The sequence below is a fragment of the Perna viridis genome, chromosome 6 (genome assembly GCF_037379345.1).
Source record: "Perna viridis isolate PV_CMFRI_1.1 ecotype Kerala chromosome 6, ASM3737934v1, whole genome shotgun sequence".
NCBI lineage: Eukaryota > Metazoa > Mollusca > Bivalvia > Mytilida > Mytilidae > Perna > Perna viridis.
Genome location: NC_142450.1, coordinates 35,765,213 through 35,783,148, shown reverse-complemented (window position 1 = coordinate 35,783,148; position 17,936 = coordinate 35,765,213). Strand labels below are relative to the sequence as shown.

General features: G+C 35.4%; 1 protein-coding gene across 2 annotated transcripts in view; it reads left to right on the top strand.

The window, feature by feature from the left end:
* Positions 1-16,834, top strand: part of LOC148614742 (ubiquitin carboxyl-terminal hydrolase 47-like) — a 37,913-nt gene extending 21,079 nt beyond the window's left edge. For both annotated transcript variants that reach the window (XM_088589056.1, XM_088589055.1), the window contains exons 20-34: positions 1,018-1,225; positions 2,122-2,237; positions 2,574-2,693; positions 3,147-3,270; positions 4,076-4,726; positions 9,698-9,789; positions 10,002-10,082; positions 10,465-10,545; positions 11,297-11,412; positions 12,602-12,720; positions 12,890-13,020; positions 13,576-13,623; positions 13,986-14,116; positions 14,540-14,611; positions 14,941-16,834. In XM_088589056.1, coding sequence (XP_088445182.1) covers positions 1,018-1,225; positions 2,122-2,237; positions 2,574-2,693; positions 3,147-3,270; positions 4,076-4,726; positions 9,698-9,789; positions 10,002-10,082; positions 10,465-10,545; positions 11,297-11,412; positions 12,602-12,720; positions 12,890-13,020; positions 13,576-13,623; positions 13,986-14,116; positions 14,540-14,611; positions 14,941-15,058 — 2,208 coding nt within the window. In that variant the 3' untranslated portion in view covers positions 15,059-16,834. The remainder of the gene's footprint in view (positions 1-1,017; positions 1,226-2,121; positions 2,238-2,573; positions 2,694-3,146; positions 3,271-4,075; positions 4,727-9,697; positions 9,790-10,001; positions 10,083-10,464; positions 10,546-11,296; positions 11,413-12,601; positions 12,721-12,889; positions 13,021-13,575; positions 13,624-13,985; positions 14,117-14,539; positions 14,612-14,940) is intronic.
* Positions 16,835-17,936: the final 1,102 nt, after the last annotated feature.

Sequence of the window (17,936 nt, the reverse complement as noted above, 5' to 3'; positions counted from 1 at the left end):
CTTGAAATATCTGCTACAGGACACAGAACTGAGATATCGTGATAAAGTACATGTAAGTCATTTTGAAGAATGATAGTAAAGAGTGTTCTCGATCGTTGCTGAAAATAAGATGTACACCAACATATGTTTCATTCAATAGTAAAAATTGAAATGAATTTTTTTTTTGTAATGGGACACTTTCATTAAGTGTTAAATTCCAAGAATTTCATTTTTTGGTATTTAGAAAAGGATTGCTTCATGAGGATGTGCATGTACAAAGCTTAACTTCTTCATGAGGATGTACATGCACAAACCTGCTTATGAATGCATTCAAATTAGAGGTAATCGAATATGATTTGCATTACTAGCTGGAAGAGGAATTAAATATTCATTATTTACAATTCACTCATTAATGGTTGTATTATAATTTTACAACATGTTGAATAATAATGATCCAGAAACGGTAAAAAATGCTGGTCATTGACTGACCAATTTTGCAAATGACTGACGACAATTTTCCAATATCGGACATAAAAAAAATTGTCAACCCTTATAAATTACAGTCTGCATGGTTTTATTAGTGTATAAACATCCTGTCTACCTGTCTCCTAATTGTTTATTGAAAATTAATTGACAGGTATGTGTCAATTTTCGGCGATGTGCAGCCACCTGTGACTTTGATTTACCTGTAACTGATTAGTTGATTGCATAATTGAATTAACGGTAGACGTGCAGCCCCACTGCCTGTACTATTGAAGAAACTCAGAGAATCTTCATACATTTATTAATTAAGAAAAAAGATGGACAAGTCCACCATTTTCCCACCGATCTTTCAGAGGTAACAAAAGTGCATGAAGTTTGATAAACTGTCTGGCATGGGCTTTTTTTTGTGAAATTGTTTGATAAAAAAAATACCACGATGATATGTAAGGAATAAAGACCATAATGCTTTGACTCAGAAAGCCTTGTGGCCATCAAAATGACATTGACAAAACATAGCTTGATAATCTACAATATATATGTACTTGTATTTTTCAGTTATGTGATTTAGAAGATATAGTAACTTTAGACTGTTGCCGTATTGTAAAGTATGATGAATACCATGATTCCTTGGAGTGTTCCTATGAGGGTCATGAGGAAGAAACCATGGGACAGATCTTGGGAGGGGTCAAGCAGGCTTACAACTTCGATCTGTTACTAGAAACTAAATTTCCTGATCAGGAATTTCAGGAATACCGTCCAGGAGGTAAGTTTTAGTCCAAGCAAAATATAGGAAAAATTTTTGTGAAAATAAACAATATGTTTTAGATTTTGGCTTGCAATGGTACATTTATTTCGATGGAAAGATGTCATGTCAGCATGAAACTTGTGCATACTTGTACATGTTTAAATGAAATATAAAGAAACTTGATGGCTGGCACCTTGAAAGTGCTATGGCACATGTTCTTGTTACTAATTCAGAAATTATAATTATCTTATTGCCAAAAATGTGAGTGACTTAAATTTGCAATAATTAACTTCATTTTGGAATTCTTTGTATTATAGATGTTGTATTTTTTTCTAAAAATTGAAAAACTTAGAATTGATTTTTAGCTTAAATTACAAAATTGCAATGATTAATGCATGTAATCAATTTTGAATTCACAGTAGTGGAAAGTGTGTTGGTGATTCCAAAATGTCAAAATAATTACCTTAAGTTTGACATTAAATTGTAGTAATATTAACTTATGAACCAGGATCATAACATTTATTAAATGAAAGGCACATATTTAAATTGTTATTATTTTGTGTTTAAACAAAAATGCTACTGTGAAAGTAATTTTATTCGTTTGTACTAATTTTTGTGGTTTGGGAAAAAATGATCAATTCAGGGATTCTCGCATTTGTGGGTTTGACAACTCTTTCATACAAATTAATGGGAAATTTCCTTTCTGTTTGGAACCAAATTTTAAGGTTTACCAAACTCTCAAAAACCATGAAAATTGGTACCCCACAAACAATAATACTTTCACAGTATTAAGAACTTTGCATAAAAATTGAAACAATGTCTCATTTATGAGATCTCTTCAAAGAAAATGACAAGATGTTGTCAAATAAGAGAAGTAGAGAGTAACAGCTGTTCAAATTAACTTTTTATTCCAGGAGTAACTGTCAAAGTTTTTGTAGCAGATATAGTCAGTGATATTATACATGAACCTATCAGTGTTAGAGCTTATCAAACACAGACAGTTACAGAATTCAAAAAACTTGTTTCAAATGTAAGATACATGTATATTACAGTGTCAAATAGAAACTTCTACACAAAATTGTTTAGAGAAATCAGATGTCATGTAGCATTTGAAATTAAAAAAAAACTTGGTATTTGTAAACTAGCTATTACATTTTTTGGCCAAATATGGTTTTGCACAAAATTTCACCCATATATAAAAATAAATACTAGTATTGAAGCTGCTTTCCATATTTATTGGAATATTTGTTTTCTAACAAAAAAATGTCAAATTTAGCATACCCAGTACCACTGAAATAAATTACCAATGACAAGATTGTTGTAAATTTTTTTTTATTTGTGTGAGTGACATTATTTTGTATTTCAGATATTGAAATGTGATATAGATAAAATGAGATGTGTTCTGGAGAGATTCCATAGTGATTTAAGGTTTTTAGCTGTGCCAAATAAAACTCTTAAAGCTGAAGGCTTCTTCAAAAGTAATAAGGTATTAATCCTGTTTTAACTTCCTCAGTTTTCTCAAAGTTAGGGTAAATTGTGCTGAAGGTACATATGTCTGACGCCTTTAAACTTGCATTCTTCATGTTTATATGTTACTCTTTGTATTGAGCTTTTCAAGAAACCGGTTTCGATATGAAATGAGCTTTACAGTTAAATTTGGCTTTATCTCAAAACATTATTTATTTTGGAAATGTGTGTTAGTGACACTGGTCCTACTATCTCATGGGTTTTGTTTAACAGATCTAGTAAACTTATACTATTGTATTTTTATATTAGAAATTTCCTGTATGGATATTTTTAGCTTTAGATTTGTACAGAAGTATTTTAACAATAAAAAGACCGTTAAATTTGAAATTTTACACAAAATAGTGCAAAAAACATACTGGAAAAAAAACCATTTAAAAGTTCAAGTGTAAGTGATATTACTTTTGATTTTCAGGTGTATGTAGAATTCTCCGGTTTAGAGAGTGCAGAAAGTGGGCATTTTCCTTGTAGTCGATTTTATAAACTTCTAGATCGACATCAAAATACTATACGTATATATGTAAATCTTCCATCTACAGGTAAGTTTATAATTAGGCACTTTTTTATATGAATGAAATGTAATGCTTTCACTTTTTATACCCTGCCATTCAATGTGGCGAGGTATTATGTGAAGTTCATTGTTCGCCCTTCTGTCTGTGCTTTTATGGTTTCCGTATGATAACTTAAGAAAATATTGAAGGATCTTTTTCAAACTTATTATGGTTATTGAATATCATATAATACAGGTAAAGTTGGAATTTCAGTTTTATGGGGTTATTTACTCAATAGTTATAGCTATTTTTAGTTGTTTTTACCCCACAAAATTGTTTGCAATGTAGTCAGGTATCATTTAATGCCCCATTAAATTCCCAATTTTAAAAATATATTACCTACTCTCCTTTGTAATCACAAAAAAGGAAAAAAAAATCCAATGTATTTTTTCCAATACATATGGGAAAATTTACTGAATTTATTTTATAGAAGATTTGAATATTTGGTGTTAATCATCCAATTTGGAATCCATTTAGGTTGATACCACATACTGAAGAATTATAATTGGAAGTGGTATAACAATTCTGTGTTTTTCTTGATTGGCCATTCAGTTGTTTAAAAAATAGTGCCAAGATTCCTTTGTGAACTAATGTAATCCAAAGTTAACCTACAAACTTAGAAAACAGTTGAAAATTGGTACCAGGAAGTAAAATTACCTTCATAGTATACAGTGAGAACTGGGAGAACAGACCAAATAATGTAATTTGCAATGTTCTTTAAAACTACGTAAAGAAGTATCATTTATAGAACTTCATCACCTACCTTAATTTGTTTTGTTTTTTGTATTTCCAGATGATGTCAGTGAATACATAAAATCCAGTTTCCGTCACAATAAACTTATAGAGGACATGTATTCTAGTGTTAAATCTACACAAGACAATAGTTCACTGGATGTGGATGAAGGGATTAGTGATCGTGGTAGTGACAGCGAAGTTGATTCTAAATTTAAATCAGTAACGTTAAGTAATTCAATTAGTGATCCATCTCTTGGACAATGTAATGTTCCCATGGAAACAGGATCGGAAGGTAGGACTAGTAGTCCCATTGGGGCTAGTTGTAGTAGTCAGGACACGAGCACAAGTGCTGAATTTAGTCTTAACACAAACTGTAGTGTTGAATCAGGGGGAGATAACTATAGTGTAGACGATCATGTAAGAGAACCAATTGAACACTGTGATAGTGACGAACAGACTGCACCACCCTCTCCTGGTGATAGGGGAATTAATGACATGGATACTCATTTGGGTAATGAAAATGGGGATAATTGGGATTCACAAAATAAAGGTGAAAACTGGGACACAGAAAATAGAAATGAAAATTGTGATACCGAAAATAAGAGTGAGAACTGGGACGCTGATGAAGTAACAATTGTTCATGAGGAACCATTCAAACATTTTTTCCAAGTTGTGGAAAAGGATGAAGATTTATTATCCAAACAAAGATGTAAGTATAATCATGATATGTTTATTATTGCTTTCTTCCTTGTTTTCTTTCATTACATCTTATTTTAAACTCTGATTCTGAAATATGGCAAAAAGTTGTAATAATTTAATTTTGTCACAGGTAGAAAATAAATTAAAATAAATTAAATGGTTGAAGAGTTGTGCATTGAATGCCAGTGTAAACTTTCAATCACCTCCCAAAATGATAAAAATTAAGAAAAACAGGGAATAACAAGAAGCTTTAAGAATTCTGTAATGTTCTTAAATACTCTACAGGTATTATTATTAGTATTGCTCCAACAATTCATAAATCTTTAGAGTTCATCCACCTGTTGATCACTTTATCTACTTGTGATTTAATGATCTGTATGATTGATGAGTTCAAAAAAGTTTTTTGAACTGAAACCATTTTTGTTTTGAGTTGGGCTTGGTATAACATGAAGGTTATACCAGCTATAGCATGTAGGGTATACCAGCTGTAGCATGGAGGGTATACCAGCTGTAGCATGGAGGGTATACCAGCTGTAGCAGGAAGGGTATACCAGCTGTAGCATGGAGGGTATACCAGCTGTAGCAGGAAGGGTATACCAGCTGTAGCATGGAGGGTATACCAGCTGTAGCAGGAAGGGTATACCAGCTGTAGCATGAAGGGTATACCAGCTGTAGCATGGAGGGTATACCAGCTGTAGCATGGAGGGTATACCAGCTATAGCAGGAAGGTTATACCAGCTGTAGCATGGAGGGTATACCAGCTGTAGCATGGAGGTTATACCAGCTGTAGCATGGAGGGTATACCAGCTGTAGCATGGAAGTTATACCAGCTGTAGCAGGAAGGTTATACCAGCTGTAGCATGGAGGGTATAGCAGCTATAGCAGGAAGGTTATACCAGCTGTAGCAGGAAGGTTATACCAGCTATAGCATGGAGGGTATACCAGCTATAGCAGGAAGGTTATACCAGCTGTAGCATGGAGGGTATACCAGCTGTAGCATGGAAGTTATACCAGCTGTAGCAGGAAGGGTATACCAGCTATAGCAGGAAGGGTATACCAGCTATAGCAGGAAGGTTATACCAGCTATAGCAGGAAGGTTATACCAGCTGTAGCATGGAGGGTATACCAGCTGTAGCATGGAGGTTATACCAGCTGTAGCATGGAGGGTATACCAGCTGTAGCATGGAGGGTATACCAGCTATAGCATGGAGGGTATACCAGCTGTAGCATGGAGGGTATACCAGCTGTAGCATGGAGGGTATACCAGCTATAGCATGTAGGGTATACCAGCTGTAGCATGGAGGTTATACCAGCTGTAGCATGGAGGTTATACCAGCTATAGCAGGAAGGTTATACCAGCTGTAGCATGGAGGGTATACCAGCTATAGCATGGAGGGTATACCAGCTGTAGCATGGAGGTTATACCAGCTGTAGCATGGAGGTTATACCAGCTATAGCAGGAAGGTTATACCAGCTGTAGCATGGAGGGTATACCAGCTGTAGCATGGAGGGTATACCAGCTGTAGCAGGAGGGTATACCAGCTATAGCAGGAAGGTTATACCAGCTGTAGCATGGAGGGTATACCAGCTATAGCATGTAGGGTATACCAGCTGTAGCATGGAGGTTATACCAGCTATAGCAGGAAGGTTATACCAGCTGTAGCATGGAGGGTATACCAGCTGTAGCATGGAGGGTATACCAGCTGTAGCAGGAGGGTATACCAGCTATAGCAGGAAGGTTATACCAGCTGTAGCATGGAGGGTATACCAGCTATAGCATGTAGGGTATACCAGCTGTAGCAGGGAGGTTATACCAGCTATAGCAGGAAGGTTATACCAGCTGTAGCATGGAGGTTATACCAGCTGTAGCATGGAGGGTATACCAGCTGTAGCATGGAGGGTATACCAGCTGTAGCAGGAGGGTATACCAGCTATAGCAGGAAGGTTATACCAGCTGTAGCATGAAGGTTATACCAGCTGTAGCAGGAGGGTATACCAGCTATAGCAGGAAGGTTATACCAGCTATAGCAGGAAGGGTATACCAGCTGTAGCATGGAGGGTATACCAGCTATAGCAGGAAGGTTATACCAGCTGTAGCATGGAGGGTATACCAGCTGTAGCAGGAAGGTTATACCAGCTGTAGCATGGAGGGTATACCAGCTGTAGCATGGAGGGTATACCAGCTGTAGCATGGAGGTTATACCAGCTATAACATGTAGGGTATACCAGCTATAGCAGGAAGGTTATACCAGCTGTAGCAGGAAGGTTATACCAGCTGTAGCATGGAGGTTATACCAGCTGTAGCATGGAGGGTATACCAGCTGTAGCAGGAGGGTATACCAGCTATAGCAGGAAGGTTATACCAGCTGTAGCATGGAGGGTATACCAGCTATAGCAGGAGGGTTATACCAGCTGTAGCATGGAGGGTATACCAGCTGTAGCATGGAGGGTATACCAGCTATAGCATGGAGGGTATACCAGCTGTAGCATGGAGGGTATACCAGCTATAGCAGGAAGGTTATACCAGCTGTAGCATGAAGGGTATACCAGCTATAGCAGGAAGGGTATACCAGCTGTAGCATGGAGGGTATACCAGCTATAGCAGGAAGGTTATACCAGCTGTAGCATGGAGGGTATACCAGCTATAGCAGGAGGGTTATACCAGCTGTAGCATGGAGGGTATACCAGCTGTAGCATGGAGGGTATACCAGCTATAGCATGGAGGGTATACCAGCTGTAGCATGGAGGGTATACCAGCTATAGCAGGAAGGTTATACCAGCTGTAGCATGGAGGGTATACCAGCTGTAGCATGGAGGGTATACCAGCTATAGCAGGAAGGTTATACCAGCTATAGCAGGAAGGTTATACCAGCTGTAGCATGGAGGGTATACCAGCTGTAGCATGGAGGGTATACCAGCTGTAGCATGGAGGGTATACCAGCTATAGCAGGAAGGTTATACCAGCTGTAGCAGGAAGGTTATACCAGCTGTAGCATGGAGGTTATACCAGCTGTAGCATGGAGGGTATACCAGCTGTAGCAGGAGGGTATACCAGCTATAGCAGGAAGGTTATACCAGCTGTAGCATGGAGGGTATACCAGCTATAGCAGGAGGGTTATACCAGCTGTAGCATGGAGGGTATACCAGCTGTAGCATGGAGGGTATACCAGCTATAGCATGGAGGGTATACCAGCTGTAGCATGGAGGGTATACCAGCTATAGCAGGAAGGTTATACCAGCTGTAGCATGGAGGGTATACCAGCTGTAGCATGGAGGGTATACCAGCTGTAGCATGGAGGGTATACCAGCTGTAGCAGGAAGGTTATACCAGCTGTAGCATGGAGGGTATACCAGCTGTAGCATGGAGGGTATACCAGCTGTAGCATGGAGGGTATACCAGCTATAGCAGGAAGGTTATACCAGCTGTAGCATGAAGGGTATACCAGCTATAGCAGGAAGGGTATACCAGCTGTAGCAGGAAGGGTATACCAGCTGTAGCAGGAAGGGTATACCAGCTATAGCATGGAGGGTATACCAGCTATAGCAGGAAGGGTATACCAGCTGTAGCAGGAAGGGTATACCAGCTATAGCATGGAGGGTATACCAGCTATAGCAGGAAGGTTATACCAGCTGTAGCAGGAAGGTTATACCAGCTGTAGCAGGAAGGTTATACCAGCTGTAGCACGGAGGGTATACCAGCTGTAGCATGGAGGGTATACCAGCTATAGCAGGAAGGTTATACCAGCTGTAGCATGGAGGGTATACCAGCTGTAGCACGGAGGGTATACCAGCTGTAGCATGGAGGGTATACCAGCTATAGCAGGAAGGTTATACCAGCTGTAGCATGTAGGGTATACCAGCTATGGCAGGAAGGTTATACCAGCTGTAGCATGGAGGGTATACCAGCTGTAGCATGGAGGGTATACCAGCTGTAGCATGGAGGGTATACCAGCTATAGCAGGAAGGTTATACCAGCTGTAGCAGGAAGGTTATACCAGCTGTAGCATGTAGGGTATACCAGCTATAGCAGGAAGGTTATACCAGCTGTAGCATGGAGGGTATACCAGCTGTAGCCTGGAGGGTATACCAGCTGTAGCACGGAGGGTATACCAGCTGTAGCATGGAGGGTATACCAGCTATAGCAGGAAGGTTATACCAGCTGTAGCATGGAGGGTTTACCAGCTGTAGCATGGAGGGTATACCAGCTGTAGCATGGAGGGTATACCAGCTGTAGCAGGAAGGTTATACCAGCTGTAGCATGGAGGGTATACCAGCTGTAGCATGGAGGGTATACCAGCTGTAGCATGGAGGGTATACCAGCTGTAGCATGGAGGGTATACCAGCTGTAGCATGGAGGGTATACCAGCTATAGCAGGAAGGTTATACCAGCTGTAGCATGGAGGGTATACCAGCTGTAGCAGGGAAGGGTATACCAGCTGTAGCCTGGAGGGTATACCAGCTGTAGCATGGAGGGTATACCAGCTATAGCAGGAAGGTTATACCAGCTGTAGCACGGAGGGTATACCAGCTATAGCAGGAAGGTTATACCAGCTGTAGCATGGAGGGTATACCAGCTATAACATGTAGGGTATACCAGCTGTAGCATGGAGGTTATACCAGCTATAACATGTAGGGTATACCAGCTGTAGCATGGAGGGTATACCAGCTATAGCAGGAAGGTTATACCAGCTGTAGCATGGAGGGTATACCAGCTGTAGCACGGAGGGTATACCAGCTGTAGCATGGAGGGTATACCAGCTGTAGCAGGAAGGTTATACCAGCTGTAGCATGGAGGGTATACCAGCTGTAGCAGGAAGGTTATACCAGCTGTAGCATGGAGGGTATAGCAGCTTGAAAACTAAATCCATGTTCCTTTTATAATTTCATTTGTCAGCATCAACCTCAAAATATTTCCACTTTCATTTCAAATGGAACAAAAATGATAATGTTACTATAAATAATTGAACATTTCTCATTACAGCATTAACAATTCTAGTGGATAAAAGAATAACCTTGGGTGCTTTCAAAGCAGAACTAGAGCAATATGTTGGTACTGATTCAGAAAACTTTAAGGTAGGTGAAGGACAGTAGTTTCATTTGGAGACGTAAACAATATGATTGAATTACATATAATTGAATACTTGTATAAAATATTGGGTATTTATACTAGATGAAATAGCATGTAGTGTGTAATTCAATATGGAAATAATAGTTTTTAGATATTTGACAGTTTGACGTAGTTAAGGTTATGTACAAGATCTATTAAAGTTTTGATATTGTTACAGGTATACAGAGTATACACAAAGAACCAGGAGTTTGAGAGTATCCGACTGTCTGAAACCTTGTCTTTCTTTGAAGATGGAAAAGTAAGTTTATTTGGTTTGCTCAGAATGTATTGTATTAACTCAAAGGAAAAGACCAAACATTTTGAAAATAATTAATCTAGTAGTCTTCAAATGCAGAATTATGTTTCTTAAGCTGCATATAAGTTCTTAGTTCCAACAAGTTTCGTTGATATTGACACTGTAAGGCCTAACCAAAAATAAGTTTTTTTTCTGTAATGTACCCAAAATATGAAGGGTTGGCAGGTCAAGAACTTTTTTCATTTTTATGTCGGCAGTTTCAGAAAAATATTCAATATTATTATTATCTTTATGGTTGGTAAGATGTAGATACATTTACAATTGTTATTTGGTTTATAATAATTGAATGTAGTGCTATAGTACTGAAATAAACTATTTTTTTAAGCTGAACATAAAGTTAGGTAGAGCTTTGAAGCAGGGTGAATACAGAGTTAAAGTGTTCCAGTTGGATGTTCAGGACCCGGAGGTAAGAAAAGATTTTAATTAATTTCATGCACACATGGTTTTAACAAGTGGTATAATTTCAGATTGATCTGTTTTATAAACAAGTCTTCCCCTTACAACTAATTACTATGATATTACATGATGATTTTTGTATTTGCCGAGTCTTCCAAACTGCTTCAGGGATTTTGATAAAACTTTACAGGAAGGTTGGGGATCATATTTAGAATTACATGGAGAAATATTGTTACTGTCAGAAGACTCCGAAGAGAAATGATCCAACTTGAGGGTTTTACCTGTTAAAACCTTTTAATTGCAAAATCCTCATAAACCACTCAAGGGATTTTGATGAAAAAATATATGAAGGTTGGCATCATAAATAAATATGCATGACAAAATATAGTTACTAACAGAAGACTTAAAAAGGAAAGAATTGATTTTATGGTTATATAACTTCATTTGATTAATGAAGGGGTGTTATTGTCTTTGTAAGCTTGTTTGTCTTTTTTTAACTCAGTGATTTGCAGACTATTTTAAGCACACAGAACTTTGACTCCATGGGCCTAAAGGGTTAGTCTTCTATGAAAAATTGTAACAAATAAGAATGAAAATCATTATTACCCAAAAGGAGAGAATTATTTCCTGGACTCAAACATTTTAAGATCAAAGTTGCATGCTAGTTTTATGTATTTGACATGGTAGGCTTGCAAGTTCTCAGTACATCTATTCTTAGGTTTATAGCTAGTTAGTAACACATTGTAAACTCTATTTTTCAGCCAAGCAAGTTTCTGGTAGATACTATATTTGCCAAAGGAATGACTGTGCTAGAATCAAAGAGACTCATCATTCCAGAAATAAAAGAACAATGTGGTCTAGACATTCCTCTAGATAGGTCAGTAGAGGTCATTGTTAAATATGTAGATTTAACTTTGTGTTAATTTGATGATTTCTCTGATTTGTCTGTGAGTTCCATTACATGGGATTCTAGTAGGTTCTGTGTATACAACTTTAATAACAGTATCATTTAAAGTTACATGATATAGAGAGAATGTCTCGACATACAACATCATGCTTATTAGAGACTTGCTTGTAATTTCATGTTTCAGCTCTGCCTAAGAATTATCCGTTTATTATACCCCATGCAACGAAGTTGCAAAGGGTATAATGTTTTTGACCCATTTCCCAGTCCATCTGTCAGTCCATCTTCAGTTTTCTGGATTTTTTTAACACTTGCGGGTATTGACATGATTTTTGGTATATAAGTTCACAATGATAAGTTACAGGTCAAGTTTGTGTTTTGTTCCGCTCTGATGATTTTTACCGAAATTACAGGCCTTAAACTCAGCAAAATTAACAGAAAGAAGTTTTCCAGACTTTTTTTCTAAATGTTTGCAGATATTGACATGATTTTTAGTATGTAAATTCACCATGATATGTTACAGGACAAGTTTGTAGTTTGTTCCTCTCCAATGATTTTTACCAAAATAACAGGCCTTGAACTTTGCTAAATTCACAGAAATAACCATTTTTTGGACTTTTTTTTTTCTAAATGCTTGCAGATTATGACATGGTATATAAGCTCACCATGATAAGTTACAGGTCAAGTGTATGTTTTGTTTTGCCACAATGATATTTACTTTGGATTAAAGTAAAACTCAGAAATCACAGTCTGGAGTTTGAAACTACCATTCTGAGTAACAGAATTTAGTTAGAAGATAAAGGTTTAAAGCCTGAACAACACTCTTATTCCTTTTTTTATGGGGGTCATTCTACATTTATTTCTCTTACAAACAAATTTACTTGAGTATCCAACATTGGGATGCGTGGGGTATGTGAGCGTGCTCACTAAGGTTCTTTAATTATAAAATCTGTTTGGATATGACAATTTACAATGGAAGAACATTTCTACATTAGAATGCAAAAACTAGGTTTATCATTATTTACATTATTTAAAGTCATTTTGCATAAATATATGTCTTATTGATATTAGATAGGAAAGTGGTGAAACATTCTTTTTTCCTTTTAGTATAATGGTTTCATTTGTAATACTGATTCTATGATATATTCTCTTTCCATTTCAGGTGTCGTTTACGTAAGAAAACATGGAAAAACCCCGGTTCTATTTACCTAGATAAGCAGGTGTATGAAGATGATGTTCCAATATTTGCCAACTGGGAGGTCTTTTTACAGGTATTAGATGGTAAGTCATATACTTCATTATGAATACTGTAACCCTGTGTTATCAGAAGAGATAGACACCTGGGATAAAAATTGGTTCTGCTAAATATTGCCAAGACATATTTAATGAATTTGTTCATTGTACACAATACTTATTTTATTAATGTATTAATTAAATTTTCTAATCGCAGAAGATGAACAGATGACATGCTCATCACAGTTAGCTATATTCGTACGACAGTGGCATCCAGCTACAGTAGAATTGGATAACTTCCAGGAGATATTCCTTACACAACAAACTGTCCAAGAACTCAAATCTAAAGTAGGCATTTTCATTCAAATGTTAATATCATATTGTGTTCCATCAGAATATATTAAAAAATATCTTATGATATTTCCTATGTAAAACATATGTAATATGATTTAGGCTGTTTATTCCAAGTTTCTCAACAAGGTGTAGAAAATAAATGAAACATTTTACTGTTATCATTAGATACAGACATGCACCGTGTTCAAGTATATTTTCAAAGTTCTGAACTATTTTTTATGAGATACAGAATAGTTGCAGTATTGAAGTTGCAGTCACAATGAGCCCGTTAGGATATGTTCTATCAAAACATTCAAAACTGAATTTGTTCTGTTGATTGACCTCATCACAGTTGAATTAATTTAACATTTTAATTGGAAATTGTTTATATTTTGAGTATCACAGCAGTAGCCTGAGGTAGAAAATATCAGACAGTAAGAATAATTGAGAAATAATAAAATAAATATACCATCATTACTCATACTGATAGTGTAAATCTTTTACCTAGATTTTATAACAAGGCTCAATTTTATAAACTTTATTAATATTGTTTCATTATTGTATTTATAGATATCTGAAATCAGTGGAATTCCTGAAGACAGCATAGACTATGCTAAGGTAATTATATACCTAAGATTTTGAATAAGTACATGTACATATATTTGTTGATGAAATAGACCGCATTATCAAATTCATCAGCTTCAGCATGAATAAGGTACAATGGTCATGCTATATTATGAATTTTTGAATTATATAATTGTAAATAAGATTTTTTTGTAGTCAAATTTTCACATTTTTCCTATTCAAGTCATAACAAGCCTTTTTTTCCATCATTTTTTCAACACCAAAATCCTTGAGGTAAAAAACTAGAAAATATGACATTTCAGACCAACCAATAACTCCTCGTGTGACATAGGTAGTTAGGCATTTTCTCTGTGGTCATTAATGGTCATTTCAATAAAATATGTCTCTTTTAACAGGGTAGAGGTAATTTCCCTTGTGATGTTTCCCTCCTTGAGATGAACACAGATTTAGACTGGAGTCCCCATGCTACAACATTAAATACATGGCCACTGTACATCTGTGATGATGGAAGTGTCTTGTTTTACAGGTAAGCAATAACAATTCTCAACAATTGGAAACATTATCACAATTCATTTTATACAGAAAACAGTCTAGCTTTCAAAACAGCTTTTCATGAGAGGTATTAGTTCATATGTTCACATTGTACCACACTCAAAGAATGGCCGAAATAACCTTGTAATTCATTCTTCATGTAATGGAATGAATGGTGTATATCTAGCATGACAGTACATGCAACTTCATGTTTTTCTTTGTCTGGTCAAATTTTATTCCTCATTTAAATTTTAAAATTACACAATGTTATCACATCATTGTAAAGAAAGAAACATTAAAGTATAATCAATTATTTCAGATTAATTTAAATCACTCTAATCTCCCTTATAATATTCATATACAGGTAAACACTTAATTAAAATTTGTTATAATTTCACTTTGATAACTGAATTTCCAGAGATAAATCAGAGAAGCCAATGGAGTTGTCGGACGAACAGAAAAAAGAACTACAACAAAAAGAGAATGCCAGGTATTATTCTTTAATAAGTCATTCAAATTTGCCAAAGTTTTGTGGATATTTTGCATGGTTATGGCCCTTGAACTTAGAAATTTTCCACATTTTTTATTAATAAATTTTGCAATGTTTGCATTCTGTTGTCTTCAACATAAATTTCTTTCGGTAGGGGACTTTGTATTGCTGTGCAATCACATATCTACAGAAATTAGAGTAAACCAAAGTTAATTGAATAGCTGCTAGATGTATATAAGTAAGTGATTATAAACTATTCCTTGAAGTTATTACATGTAACCTAAATGTTGTTGTTTGAATATTTAGTCTATGAACTTTATGAATTGTAGGTTGAATAGAACATCAACCAGAATGACTTACTCCCCAAGGAAAGAGAAAGCCCTAAAAATCTACACGGACGATCACCCTACGAGCAGCAATAACAAATCTTCACCAGATCTAGATTAAACTAGTGTTATCTGGTCATTACTAGTGCTAGTCGGATGGAACTGGAAATAATAGCTATTGCTTTGATTTTGAAATTTTGTGCAAGACTTTCATGCAATATTTGTCAGAAAATCTTGATTATGGAAATTTGAAAACATTGTTTCAGTGTTATTTTAGGTCATTGTTGATTTTTACCATATCAGTCGAAATATGTGTATTGAATAATTGATTGCTGTCTATTTTTGTCTAGCTAGTCTTATCATGTTCTACAACCCAAAGAACTGAAATGAAACTCTAAATATGCTCATTTGTCATTCATTAACTAGCTCATAAACATTGCTAGGTCTGAGGATCATATGTAAAGCATTTTAGACTGATATTAAAAAATTCTATTTTTTTTTTCAACATGACATGTCATGCTTTGAATGGTGTAATGCATAGATTTGATAAGTTGGCTTTAAATATAACTGAGGTTAACATGTATTCATACAAAAATATTCAGGGTTTTATTACAAAATAGGCTTTTTGAACATGATATGAAAAGTGGCCATAATGATGCAATTGCATCACTGTTTGTTGGAATGTATAGTTCCTTCTTTTGATAGATAACACACGGCTAAGTGCTATGTTTCTGTATTTCTGATTATCAATAAGTTTATTTTCCAGCAAATCATGAACACATTACCATTGGTATTGAACTGTAAACCTGTTAATAAATCACGTAAATCTGTCATCACATAGATTCTTGTTGACATGAATGCTCTTTAACCATTTACTTACAAATTTAGGGAATTCTTATTTTAAAAATGGAAAGGCTAACGGCTTTAACAAAAACATATAATAAGTTTGGAACTGAAGTACTGATACATCAACTCAAAATGCTTCTTCTCTGCAGAATTATATCACCTTCTATATAAGCATTACTGGTTTATCACTAAGAAAAAAGGAATATTTCATGGACATTTTTGTGTGGAGAGCAGCAACCTCAGTTACAATTTATTGGTTAGAGAAGTGTTCATCAGCCATTCAGTTACAATGTATTGGTAAGGGAAGTGTTCATCAGCCATTCAGTTACAATGTATTTGTAAGGGAAGTGTTCATCAGCCATGATTTTCTTCCTACTTAAATAGGAATTTCTGCTGTTTTTTTTGGGAAATTTAAGTTGAAGATTTTTTTTTCTGAACAAGCAGAAACCAGTTTTTTTAGACCTTACCCCCTTAATTCCTATTTTTTCTCCAAATTCCTACTTTTTTGACAATGAGGAAATCATGTTATGTTCCATTACAGGTTTTGCACTTGTTTTAACAACTCCTATTTTGATTTAGTTAAATATGCTTTTGTTTACATTTAAAACCTGCCATGGTGCAACTTTCTGGAATACTGTATAAGGTTCAATCATGATTACTTTATCCAAATGATTACCCTAACTCTAATGATATAATCCTTCAATATTTAAGTGCTACATTTCTTGATTTTTTTTCACCCAATTCAAAATAATGTTCTTTCCTTTTAAAGAAATAGGTTGAATTTCATCCAATCAATCTTTTTGATATCTGTACATTTCCCTGTCTAACCAAGTATCCAACAAACTTTGGTAGTGTACTTATTAAGTTCCTCATTGACATAATCTGATGCTGATTACAGATAGTTATTATGTGAAGATATTTTCTTGTATAAATAAGCCAATTGTATAATTATCTTTGGATATCATGTAAATATTGGTGTAATTTTTTCTCTCTATTGTAGAATGTCTACAGTGGAGGTCTGTCAAGATTTTCAATAAAATCTTTCAATTTCTTTCATTTTTTTCACCTTGGCCTTTAATGTACATTTGACATATGTTAGTTTACATTTTGCTACTACATTGTATTCTAACATGCTATAATTAAGATTAAACAACTTGGTTCTAATTTCTTTAGATACCTACCTATACATTAATCACATATTCTTACTTGATTATAATAGACTTACTCAACGAGTGGGTGGTATATCAGAATCACCAGTCCTGTCTGTCAATCCAAATTTTGTTGCAATTATCTTGGCTGAATTGATTTCATATTTGATGTTAAGCTTTATATAGATGGGACATTCTACCTGTTTCCTGGTACTTTTCCATTTATTACAAAATTTTATAGAAAATAAAAAAATTAAAAAAAAAACTGCTCATGATGGTTGGATTAATTTCAAATTTTGTGTGTGGCTAGTTATAGATAGGGCATACATTGCAGGCAACTTTGGGTGTCCTTCAATAACTCTGTTTAATGGGACTTTGCCATTTTTATATGGCTGCAAAAATGTTGTCCATAGAAACTTGGTTTTTTATGGTAACTTGATTATTAGTTGGTTGATCTTCATAAAATTTTATAACAAGGGTTCAAACCACAAATGGTCAGACTGGTTTTGATTTTGGGTTAAGACTTGAACGTATTTGAAATTAGGGGCTAGAAACATGCACTTTCCTCATATCCAGATAATTACTATAAGTAATTAATCACCTTGAAATTGTATAACAATTGTATAATATTGGATTAAGGGGCCTGTAACAAGTTTTTTTTTAATGTGCAGACAATAACTTTAGTAGAATTGAATGAATCTCATAAATTTTACTACGAGGTGCCATACCACCAAAGGAAGATTTTTGGGGGTTGTGACTTGAGCTAAATAAGAAGAGGCCACAAAAGGACCAGAAACAAGTATTTTTTTTATTCATGGATAATAATTTGAGAAAAAGGTAAAGGACTGCTTTGATATTGTACCACAAGTGCCAAACCCCCAAGGGAAGGTTTGGATTGATTTCGTATGTTTTGACTTCAACCATTTAGGAATAAGGGGCAAATAAGTGACAGCTTCAATTATGGTAAAATTCTTAACCTGTGTTAAATATATATTGGATCATAAT